This window comes from Schistosoma haematobium, chromosome 3 (genome assembly GCF_000699445.3).
Source record: "Schistosoma haematobium chromosome 3, whole genome shotgun sequence".
Lineage (NCBI taxonomy): Eukaryota > Metazoa > Platyhelminthes > Trematoda > Strigeidida > Schistosomatidae > Schistosoma > Schistosoma haematobium.
Genome location: NC_067198.1, coordinates 33,146,918 through 33,157,988, shown reverse-complemented (window position 1 = coordinate 33,157,988; position 11,071 = coordinate 33,146,918). Strand labels below are relative to the sequence as shown.

Sequence of the window (11,071 nt, the reverse complement as noted above, 5' to 3'; positions counted from 1 at the left end):
TATCGTTTCAGAGATTTTGAATTATAAAGATATCTTCTTCGAAAAATCTCAGTCTGATTTCTGAAAGCTATACAGAACTCCAAAAATTATTTAGACAACAAACAAAAAACTCTGAAGATATTTTTATTTGTTCTCATTTTATATGCCCTTGATTTTTTTTGAACTAAAAATATATAAATAAGGTAATAAAAAATACTTTATTGACTAACTGATATAATTTTGTGCAAAACAACAATCGAGGGAAAATTGCTAGACATTTAAATAAGTAGTATTAGTAGTTGTTGTAACAGTGGAACACAATAAATTTTACAAATCACAAGTATACTGAGATGCATCAATAGTGAAAGAGTATTTTATATAATAAACTAGTAGGTAGCTTGCATTGCCGGTACGAAAGGCAGTTAATTAGTTAAAAAGCTAACTGTTCACTGAATATTCTTAACCATTTTTACAGTAGTTACAATATTATGTGTATCAGGATAAGAAGCACGCTCCAGATTTTGAGCATATGGCATAGGAATATCTGCGCCAGTCACTCGTAAAACTGGAGCATCTAAATAGTTGAAAGTATCCGCTAAAAAAATTCATAAAATATAAAGGCAAAATGTTTAGTTCGTAATATTTTAAATATAAACTATATATATAATGGTAACAAAATATTGGAGCAACAAGTTATAAATTAAATTGTAATGACTGCTTGTGCATACAGCCTCCAACATTGTTCTATCATCTTATAGATTGAGATTAAAGCCTAATAATTTGGATTATTTGACCATAGACTGGTAGGAAAGCTAGCACCATTCACAAAAACAGGTGACTGATTCTGATACCCCTCACGAATGATTTCTTACATCTAACTTTGTTTAGTGGAGCGTCAGTTAAAATTATAAACAAGTCAATTCAAAGTATAAATCTTACTGAGTTATTAAGTAATTGTTTAATGAAAATGTCACAAGTGAATTAAATATCCCTGAACCAACAATATTCAAAGTCTAAATATTAGTAAGAAATTTGTAATACGATAATTGGCTGAAATATTCAAAAGCAGTCGTAAGCAAATTTGCCATAACGAATAAAATGATATAACTGAAGCTTTGCCATTCCATTTAATTAAATGATCATGACAATAACTTCTGAGGTCATGAAACAGTGAATTTACTAACTCAACGAATGCAACTCATTTTTATTAAGTACATACTAAGAATTACAATTTAGTTATGTAAAAACTAATGATACTGGTACTCTATTTTCGAAATTGAATCAATCAGATAGAGCAGTGTTTGCATCTGTAACTTAATTGGATAAAATCTGAGTTGTCTTCTTAATCATGAAGTCATTAATCTAACAAAAAGCTTCAATTATTCAAACATCAAATAGAAAAGAATAAATATTTTTATTATCTTACAGTAGGTTGATGATTTTCTCAGACTTACTCTCAATTTTGATTATGGTGAATGTTTACGGTGCACTTTATTGCAAAATTTAATATAAAATCCGAAAACGTGATTTAAAAGAAACCTAGTATCCTGAAGTTTTCAGAAAGGATATGAATGGAATAATATATTTACAATGGGTACTAAACTTACTTTCCATGACGCGAGCACATATTTCAGCACCAATACCACATACAGGCCAACCATTTTCTACGGTTACTAAATAATGTGTCTTTTTAACGGATTGAAATATTGTTTCTTCATCCATTGGCCGCAAGGAACGCAAATTAATTACCTAAAATAAGGAAAAAAAGAATAGAATATGTCCGATATATTAAAGTCTACCTTACAGTGTCAAGAAAATAAAAGGACAACTCAAAAACACATGAACCAGATTGTATTAATTGACCTATAAGCAAAATATACTATGCAGTGACTGGCCAGTTAAACTTGGACAGTAGTCCAAACTTATCGTCCACTGGTTGGAAATTAGTTCTAAATTATGTAGTCACAGCCCCACATATAACCTGTTCAAATATGATGAGAGTTGGAGTATTCAAGATGACAGAAACTAGTGGCCGGAAACAAACTGAAATGACTTAAAATCGACCACAATATTACAGATAAATACGTTCTGTACCTTCTTATGACTTTTGGACATCTTAATAACTACCATTAATTGGACCTAAAACCTATCTGTCATGATCTGTATTTCAAAATTATAAACTGTCTGGTTCATCTGAAAAGACTAGAAAAAAGAAGAACGATATAAAAGTTTGAATCACGGAATTATATAAGTGAGTGGTTGAGGAAAAACTCATTGAAAATTATTCTACACACGGATTACCAAAGAAAAACGATGAAACATTTCTTGCATACCTCGGCACTGATACCTAGTTTTGATAATTCTTCAGCAGCGGCAAGGCAAGTACCCACACCTAAACTGTAACTAACGAGAGTGACATCTTTCCCTATAAATTAAAATACAAAAAACGACCAGTAAGTATGTAGAACGTTGAATACACGATTCATAACATTCGCTTTTCTCTCTTTACATTTCAAATTACCATGCATAATTCTTATCTACAATACTTTAACAAATGCGTGACAAAACTGTTAGAAATCTATTGCACAAACATCTATTATGCATCGTATATCAACTCTGTTTGTCACGCTACTATCGAAATTTTTTTAACAAAACCAATTGTTTTGAAAGACAAATGACGTTTCTCCTACAAACATTTATAAAAAGGACATATTTTAAAACAAAAACGTGGACATTTATGAAAACTTTTAAGATATGAGAGAACAGCTTCACAAATAGAGGATTTTGATCAAATTTAGCAATGAGGTTAATTCCAAAACAAAATTCTAACACACCAAAATAAACTTAAATGGGTATTTGAGTTACACGGCAAAGTAAGAAATTATCCTTAAAGTTTAAGGAGAACAAAAGTTACTACATGTATAGTCACCTTAAATTTACGATTCCCTAAACATTCTAAACCTCAAAAGCCTGATCCAACATAAGCTTTGTCGTCTCTGGGCTATTGTGAATATTTCTTTCCAAAACTTCCTACTGCCATGTGGAGGACTTTTCTTCTGCAAATATTTTTAACTGTGATCAACTTTTGGACCACGCACATATTTAATTAATTAGAGACAGTAAAGAAAGTATCTGATAATCCAACTTCGACTAAATTCTCTCATTCTAAAAATGTAAAAAACGAGTGAAGGAAACATACTGCACGTAAACACCATAAGCAATACAATTCTATAATATCATTTTAAGTGTCAAAGATATTAGTATTTATACAACCAAGATTTGCGAGGAAGTGACGTATACGGTAGTTACTATTAATGAATGTTATTTATGTACAGGTTTAGTTTTTCCCCCATACGCAAAGTGTTGGAAAACAATAGATTTCCTCTACCATAAAGGTGGAATCAATAAAATTTCATAACCAACAACGGATATTACTGATTAACGGCTCTAAATATTGCTTCCTAATAAATCCCATCTACGATACACAGAAACACCTAGCCTGACAAAGACATCAAAAATTATGTGCTCCATAGCTGAGTCATTATCTAGCCGCTTAATACTACTGTTTTTTTATATTATAGGATGCATAAATTCACATATCAGAATCAGAAAAAGATAAGTGAAAAGCCATAATTAGTAAATCGAAACTTATATATGATCAAGCGATAGACTTGTCATTGAAGTATTTGCTTTATAAACAGCATATACGAGTTCGGACTCAGGACTAACTGCTTCGGTTAGAGTAGCGAATCACTATTGAAAGCCCCTCACAGAAAGTTTTTCTAAAATCTATATCCATGGAACTATGCTTGATCGCGGGGTTGCATCAATTATTTTTAATAGCCACATCCTTTCCTTGTCAGCTTAATATATCCAATGCCTGTAAATAGCGTATTTCAATAACAAACTCTTCACATTATTGTGAAAAGAATAATAGATTTTTTTTAGATCACATCTGTTATTGATGGACAGAAAATAATTTATGCTTTTCGTCATAACCGTATTATAAATATCACGAGAAATGAGTACAGGATGGCTTTACGCTTTAATTTTGAATTACTTTGGTTGAAGATATGAGTTGGCGAGAAGTATTTAATCGCGAGTTACTGTAAAGTACTGAGTGAGTAATATAGAGATGGAGCATAAAGATCTTGGTAATTAGTCATCTATAGTTGTTAACTTATGCACACTGAGGTGCTTAAGACATACGTTACACAAGTTACGCAACCAATAAACGAAATATAATCATTAGTAAGATTGAACTATAAAAATCAAAGGGTGACAAGAATGAAATAAGAAATTAGTTTTGAGATTACTGGTAGTTGTTATGAATTGGGATCCAAAGTCGAAGTGCTGAACAACTGACGATAATGACATGCGTAAATTTATTCTTGATACTGCATTAAATCTTAGGAACCGTATAACACTACATGTATTTACTCCATATTGCACTCCTGTTTTTCCTATTTGCATTCATATATTTTTCCCTCTCTTGATGCCAAATATTTCTTTTACTTCAAAATGTGGTAGCTTTAAAAAAGTGTGGGGTTAAACACTTCTCTTTCTTGTCCTGGTTTACTTTGTTTGTTTATAAAGCAACATCACATTAAATTTTACGTTTTTGTAAGGTGGTTAAAGACGAAAATGTAGGACATAAGTAAAGTTGTAAGAAAAACAATGGGCGAATGAAAACTACTAGAAAAGTTGAAATACAAAGTAATGGAGTTGTATAATAGATATACAACTAACACATTTTAAAGTCATATATTAGCAATTAGTAAATACTCATGCACCAACAGTGAGAATCTAATGCTGAATCAAAGAATAAGGACGGAAAAAGAAAAAGAAAGAGGCTCACCTTCCCTTTCAACTTTAGCTTGACCTATAGGAAGCAAGAAGTCTGAAGACAATGCTTCGTCTGAAACATCAAATGACTGTCCATATAATAATTCGCTCTCCAAATGAACCACTGATATATGAGGAAATAAATGTCAGAATAATAATGGAATTATATCAATCTAGTACTTCAGTAAAAATAAAATCGAAATAAACTTCAAGCAAATTGTTATTAATGAACATTGATAGGATAAAGATTGTGAAATATGCCCGTGTAGATTCATTCGCAATTTATTTCCAACAAGATCAAACGTTGATTTACTTAACTCACTTCTAGAGAATCCTAAAAACATTCCCTATGATCTGCAAGCAACGAAATATTTCTTGAGTAACAGAGATTGGTCTGACTAATGTAGTTCATAAGATCACCAGACAAGGGCTAGGAGCCGTGAATCTGAGTACAAAACCCTATACTTGATAAATAAACTGCATTATTGAAGAACAACTTTTTAACCTTTTAATTCAACTAGCCGACCGAAAGGACCATTACACTACCTCTGGACCACAAGTACGGTTGGCAATGCCCCCAAATGCCCTGGTACAGCCGAGAGTGGGGAGAGTCCGCTCTCCCTCTCGAAATGCTCTCACATGGCCACGCGTATATAACCTCTGCCAGGGAAGCCCTATTCACTGCCTTCTACCTGAGGGGGTGTTGTTTACGAAAATGAGAGGACGAAAAGCGAATGTCCGGCGCTTTAACCGGATTTCAAACCAATGGTGCATATGGGCTCCAGTATCCTGCTGGAACAAATGGCGTATGAACCAATTGTTGGTCACTGGCTACTATGGGACTGCATCTCCTTACGATGCTCCACTGCCTTGTGGATCAGACCCTCAGGTCGAAGGCTCGGGGAGTGGCCCCCTAAGAAAACCACCTGCTTCGGTTTGGGCACCCGGGCAGTATCACAGCCCTCACATATATCGAATGAGATTTGTGTGGCGCATATGTATTTGGTGCCTTTTTGTGCCAATATCTATGTGTTGAAATAAATAAATTCTGATCTGAACACACTTATATATAGATATATTCCCGCTCAACTACCTATGCTATAATGTTTGAGCTAGCTAGACTTTAGCAGTAAACAGTAGATTGTTTGTACCAGGTAAAAACAGAACTTACGAACGATATATATATATATATATATATATATATATATATATATATATATATAACTTACCTGGATCCGGATCACGTATGGCCGATTTCAGGAGACCTCGACAATCTTCACAATTGTAGGGAGCCAGAACTTTAAGACCAGGGCAACTAGCGTACCACGCACCGTAATCCTGACTATGCTGGGCGGCGACGCCAGCAGAGCATCCATTCGGCCCTCTGAAAACAATTGGGACTGACACCTAGAAAACATAAGAAACAGAAATGATATAATGACTTGGATTGTTATTTTTTCAATGACGTGATTAGTTTTGTTTCGTAGGCAACGTAACTGAAAGCAATATTGTGAAACAGCACAGTAATTTATTCGAAAATGAAAGCTCAGGAATGAGATGATAGCAACTTCGAAATTCCATAGGCTCTCCACAAAACCACACAAAGAAATTCAAAACTAAAAAAGTTATTCACATTAGATTAATGTTCATAAATTATCTCATTCTTTTAGAAACCAAATATTTCCATTATGATAACTGTTAAGCACAATATAAATAAGCACTTTTTTAGGTAATTTGTAACCAGGTTTTAAAGCTACTGTTCTTTAAAACCGATAACTTTAATAAGCAGTCTAAAGTAGAAGTTTATTGATATGCCTAACGAAACAAAACGAGAAACTTCTTTGATCAAAGACTAATATTAACCAAAGGATGATTTACGACAGAAGCCAAATCAGTGAGCTGTTATTTAGTGCCTGAATGTCGATTCACTGTGGTATTTGAAGGATCCGACCGTTGTTGTAACCTTGACGTGGTGGTCAGGCTTGAATCAGTCGAGCTATACTGGCTGGAACAGTCGTTTCTCAAGGTCCTACTATGCAAGACAGGTCGGTTGAAGAGCGGTAAGACTAAAAGCAGGTAACACAAGGTCTGAGGGCGAAGTCGTACTGCTGAATGTACAGAGGTGTGACAGCAGTAACGTGTTTCCTTCAGACAACCAGCATGACAGCGATGCTGCCTTCCCAAAAGGAGGGGTGGGGTTAGGAAAGGTCGACCCTAAAAATGTACACATCGCCTTATCCCACGCATATCCATCTCCGACGGGAAGGTCTCAACAAGTACGGAACTAACAGGAAAGTTACTCATAAAAAGGTCATGTGTTACCGACTTCAAGCATTTGTACTTTGGGCACTGAGGTCACGCTTTCAGGTCACTAGAACCACCTCTAATCCAATCTCATTTTCAGGTGACTCCAGGAGAACCCTTCCACGGTGTGGGCGACCGGGAAGTGATAACCGCCCTCATACTTCTAACAGCACTCAAAACCACTGTATTCATAATCAACTTCCCTCTTCAGGCTGGCTTCAGACCTGCTCATAGCTGCATCGACTAAATACTCACCATTCATCAGATTCGAGAACACAGGCATACTTATCGATATCCAACAATGGTGGTCTTTCTTGACTTAAAAGCAGCATTTGACTCCGTAGACCGTGAGATTCTGTGGCAGTGCCTGTCATTGAAAGGCGTACCTCAGAAGTACATAAACCTTGTGAAGGCTCTTTACTCGAGCACCACCAGTCGAGTCAGAGCTTATTGCGAACTGTCATCTGCTTTTGCAACCTCAAGTGGTTTCCGTCAAGGCTGTCCACTTTCTCCATTTTTGTTTAACTTCATCATAAACCTACTGATGGAAATAACGTTCTCGTTTACTGAGTTTTCGGGCATTGATCTACCAGGAGGTCTACTTATCGACCTAGAATACCCAGATGACATAGTCCTGTTTGGTGAAGACGCTGACGAAATGCAGAGTCTTCTGGTAGCACTGAGCAACAATGCCAGAATGTTTGGAATGCGCTTCTCTCCCTCTAAGTGCAAGTTGTTGCTTCAGGACTGGTCTGCATCAACACCTGAACTAAGGATAGGGAATGAAGTGGTCGAACGCGTTGACAACTTCACTTACCTTGGAAGTATGATCAACCATAATGGGTCGGTGTCTGATAAAATTTCAGCACGGATTCAAAAAGCTCGTTTGGCTTTTGCCAACTTGCGTCACCCATGGCGAAGGCGAGATTTTCGTCTATCAATAAAAGGATGAGTATACTGCGCGGAAGTTCGTTCTTTTCTAATTTACGTCTGCGAAGCGTGGCCATTAAGAGTAGAAGATACCCCTAAGATACTAGTATTTGATCACAGATGCCTTAGAAATATTGCTTTCATCTGCTGGGATAATCGAGTACGTAATCATGAGGTTAGACGCAAGGTATAAGGGAATTATAGTAAATCAGTTGATGAGGTTTTAAATCTTCATCGACTGAGATAGTTGGGCCACGTGTTGCGTACACCTGAAAACGACGCGCAATGCTGACTAGTGATGGGGATGGTTGGAAGGAAGTTAGGGGCGACCGAACCAAAACGTGTCATCAGGGCTTGAAGTTACAAACTTCTGATCTGAGTCATGCTGGTAGATGAAGACTACTTGGTTGGAGTCCGCGTGACTATCGTAACCAATGATCGGAGACTCTGGGTGGCATGGCTCAGAATCGATCACAATGGCGTCGGTCTATACACTCTCTGTTTTCCCTTAAACTATGAGATCAAAATCGCTTCATATCTTTCTTTCTTTCTGTACTGTGTCCTGATATGCAATCTTTCTTTTGTATATTACCACCACTGAATTAACTACTATGAATCCGGTGTTCATCTTGTTGTCTTAATGAGGTATGGCAACTTGGACCGATGCATATGTATGCCTGATCCTACGTTGTAGCTGACTGACTGAAATTTGAATGAAACAATGATTCCTTTGTACTTCAGTGCTCGCTGACTACGGATTCCAAATACAATAGTTTCACTCGTACTCAACTACTTCTAACTGCCTTAAATTGAGCTATTTCGGGAATTCTTAGTACATTAATTCAAATACTTCTAATTATTATATTTACCCATACAAAATTATGAGTGCCGTCCGTCTAATCTCTTATATGAATTGAGTAGTGTGTTGTTTAGAAGTTGGGAGCTTATCTAAAAGCCATCAGATGTTTGGAGCTTTCTAACTAATTTGACTAGTGTACAGTACCCCAAGAAGTCAGTACTCCATCTAATATAACTTGATGATCCAAACATGATCACCACATCAAGGTCAAAGCCACTATGGAGTTACTGATTACAATATTCAACAACAGAACCGGTAACTCTGATTTCCTGTGTTATTCGTAGAGTTCTGAGTAACTTTCTGGATGTAGAATAAATTTAATCAGATTGTACTCTTAAATACCGTGTTACGGTATTATGTCAGATTGTTTTAACTGACAGTTTACTTAATAAATCTGATGATCACTTGAAGTATGAGGAATAAGTTACTGTACACCGGACAGAATATGTTCCGAATTGTATGATTTGATTTCCTAATAACATTGAATTGTGAAGAGCGCTGTGAGGCATGGTACAGCTTGTTTGGTTGACGAATACCACGAAAATATCCACACAAAACAATTTAACAAGATCCATGACTACTCAACTTGAGGGAAATTAAAATATGTACATAAAGTCCCAAATATTTACACTCCAATAAACTTAATGAGTCAGGTATTCGCGAAAAATGAATTACAGGCAAAAAATATCCGTATGGTGTCCCACATATGACTAGTAGTAATATGCTCATAAAAAGTACAGTAGAGAAATTGTCGTGGTTCGATTTAAAAGTAGAATAAACAAATATTGGTCTTTTTAAAGCAGTTTTACCATGTCAAAAGTTGCCATTCTCTACCTGGGTAATCAAACTTTTAGTTAAAGTTATAAGATTCAGAGACTTTTAAACCCATGACTAAACAGATTGAGTACATTAGCATTGGATAATTGAAAAGTAGCAATTACTAATATCAGTTACTATTGCACATATATAGGATTTTTTATTAAGCACTCAAAACGCAATCTTTTTTCCTTAATGAACAGTTGATTATTGATCCAAGTGAACACAATAAGGTAGTAAACGAAAAAAGATCTGAGACTGAAAATCAAAGAGGAATAACGAATGTACTAATGTTGCAAATTACAGAAGTAATTTATTAAGCCATTCATTAAGCGAACTGTTTATCAAAAATAAATAAACGTGTAGCCCAGCCTCACAATAAAAGCTCAAACGCTTGAAGCACTTAGTTAAACACAAAAAAGTTAGACATGACAGTTGAGGAGAAAACACAAAACTGTTTTACTCACTAGTCCAGCGGACATGTACGATGATTTTGCAGCAGAATTGATTATTTGGTCTATAGCCTGCATAGCGAAATTAAAAGTCATGAATTCACATATAGGCTTCAGGCCAGCCATAGCTGCTCCAACAGCAATTCCAGCAAACCCCATCTAAAAATTACAAGTGAAATAAGTGCCCTAGGTAAAACTCTATACCTCTGTTATCGGTGTATCCATGACACGACTATCTCCAAACATCTTCCAAAGACCTTTCGTAACCTGGCAAACTAAACTTTCGATGCCATGATATCATACTTTGTAGGCACCGTCATATTCAGCAACTTCCTCGCCTAGAATAATAACATCTTTATCCCGTTCCAGTTCTTCACGCATAGCAGAATTGAGGGCATCCCTAACAGTCATTTTAGTGCCAAAGACAGAGCTAGATGTCTTAAGTGACCGACTACATAGCTGTGGTCTGAAACTCTGGTGAGTTTAGTAGTGAACAGTGGGAAGACAAACCTTTGCGAACAGAAAAAAGCGTTGCGAAACAGACATGTAAAACAATGGTTGTAGTTGGCGCCAGTGAGTGTGTGTACCCAAGCGACTATATAATTGGGTCATCCAGTTGGAGCCATATTTGCTTTAAAAGTTTTCTAGGTCATTAGGAAAATAACAGATCACTCATTCTGCTTTCGAGTTAGAAGTCTGATATCTTCTACAAGTGAGTTGTATGTTTCTTGTTTCTCCTTAAATGAATTAATGAAACGAAAAATTACCATCCTAAACTTCAGTCATTCAAAATTGTTCAAATGTTTGTGGACGGAATATAAGAAGCTTTCGCTAAACAAGCTTCCGTGTCTAGTAGTAGTGTATCACCAATACCTCCAGGCAGAAA

The 11,071-nt window shown here is 35.9% G+C and overlaps 1 protein-coding gene across 3 annotated transcripts; it reads right to left on the bottom strand.

The window, feature by feature from the left end:
* Positions 1-178: 178 nt before the first annotated feature.
* On the bottom strand, positions 179-10,987 carry PDHB1_1 (Pyruvate dehydrogenase E1 component subunit beta, mitochondrial). Of its 3 annotated transcripts, XM_051213659.1 has the most exons (10): positions 10,953-10,987; positions 10,696-10,922; positions 10,489-10,659; positions 10,390-10,452; positions 10,201-10,344; positions 6,054-6,231; positions 4,838-4,948; positions 2,313-2,404; positions 1,587-1,728; positions 179-574 (listed from the first exon to the last, which is right to left on the bottom strand). In XM_051213659.1, the coding sequence occupies exons 2-10, from the start codon at positions 10,795-10,797 to the stop codon at positions 426-428; spliced, it is 1,152 nt and encodes a 383-aa protein (XP_051069653.1). In that variant the 5' UTR covers positions 10,798-10,922; positions 10,953-10,987; the 3' UTR covers positions 179-425. The 3 variants fall into 3 exon arrangements, with proteins under 3 accessions (XP_051069653.1, XP_051069655.1, XP_051069654.1); XM_051213661.1 differs by lacking the exon at positions 10,953-10,987 and having other exon boundaries at positions 10,390-10,659; positions 10,696-10,766; XM_051213660.1 differs by lacking the exon at positions 10,953-10,987 and having other exon boundaries at positions 10,201-10,452; positions 10,696-10,766.
* Between the last annotated feature and the right edge of the window lie 84 nt (positions 10,988-11,071).

What these genes read in the sequence shown, in the direction of transcription:
- PDHB1_1 (XM_051213659.1), bottom strand. Translation starts at nt 10,797, where the DNA reads ATGACCCAATTATATAGTCGCTTGGGTACACACACTCACTGGCGCCAA. An exon ending in GCTTTTTTCTGTTCGCAAAG is followed by an intron (nt 10,660 to 10,695) that starts GTTTGTCTTCCC and finishes TAAACTCACCAG; the next exon opens with AGTTTCAGACCACAGCTATG. An exon ending in TGGATACACCGATAACAGAG is followed by an intron (nt 10,345 to 10,389) that starts GTATAGAGTTTT and finishes TGTAATTTTTAG; the next exon opens with ATGGGGTTTGCTGGAATTGC.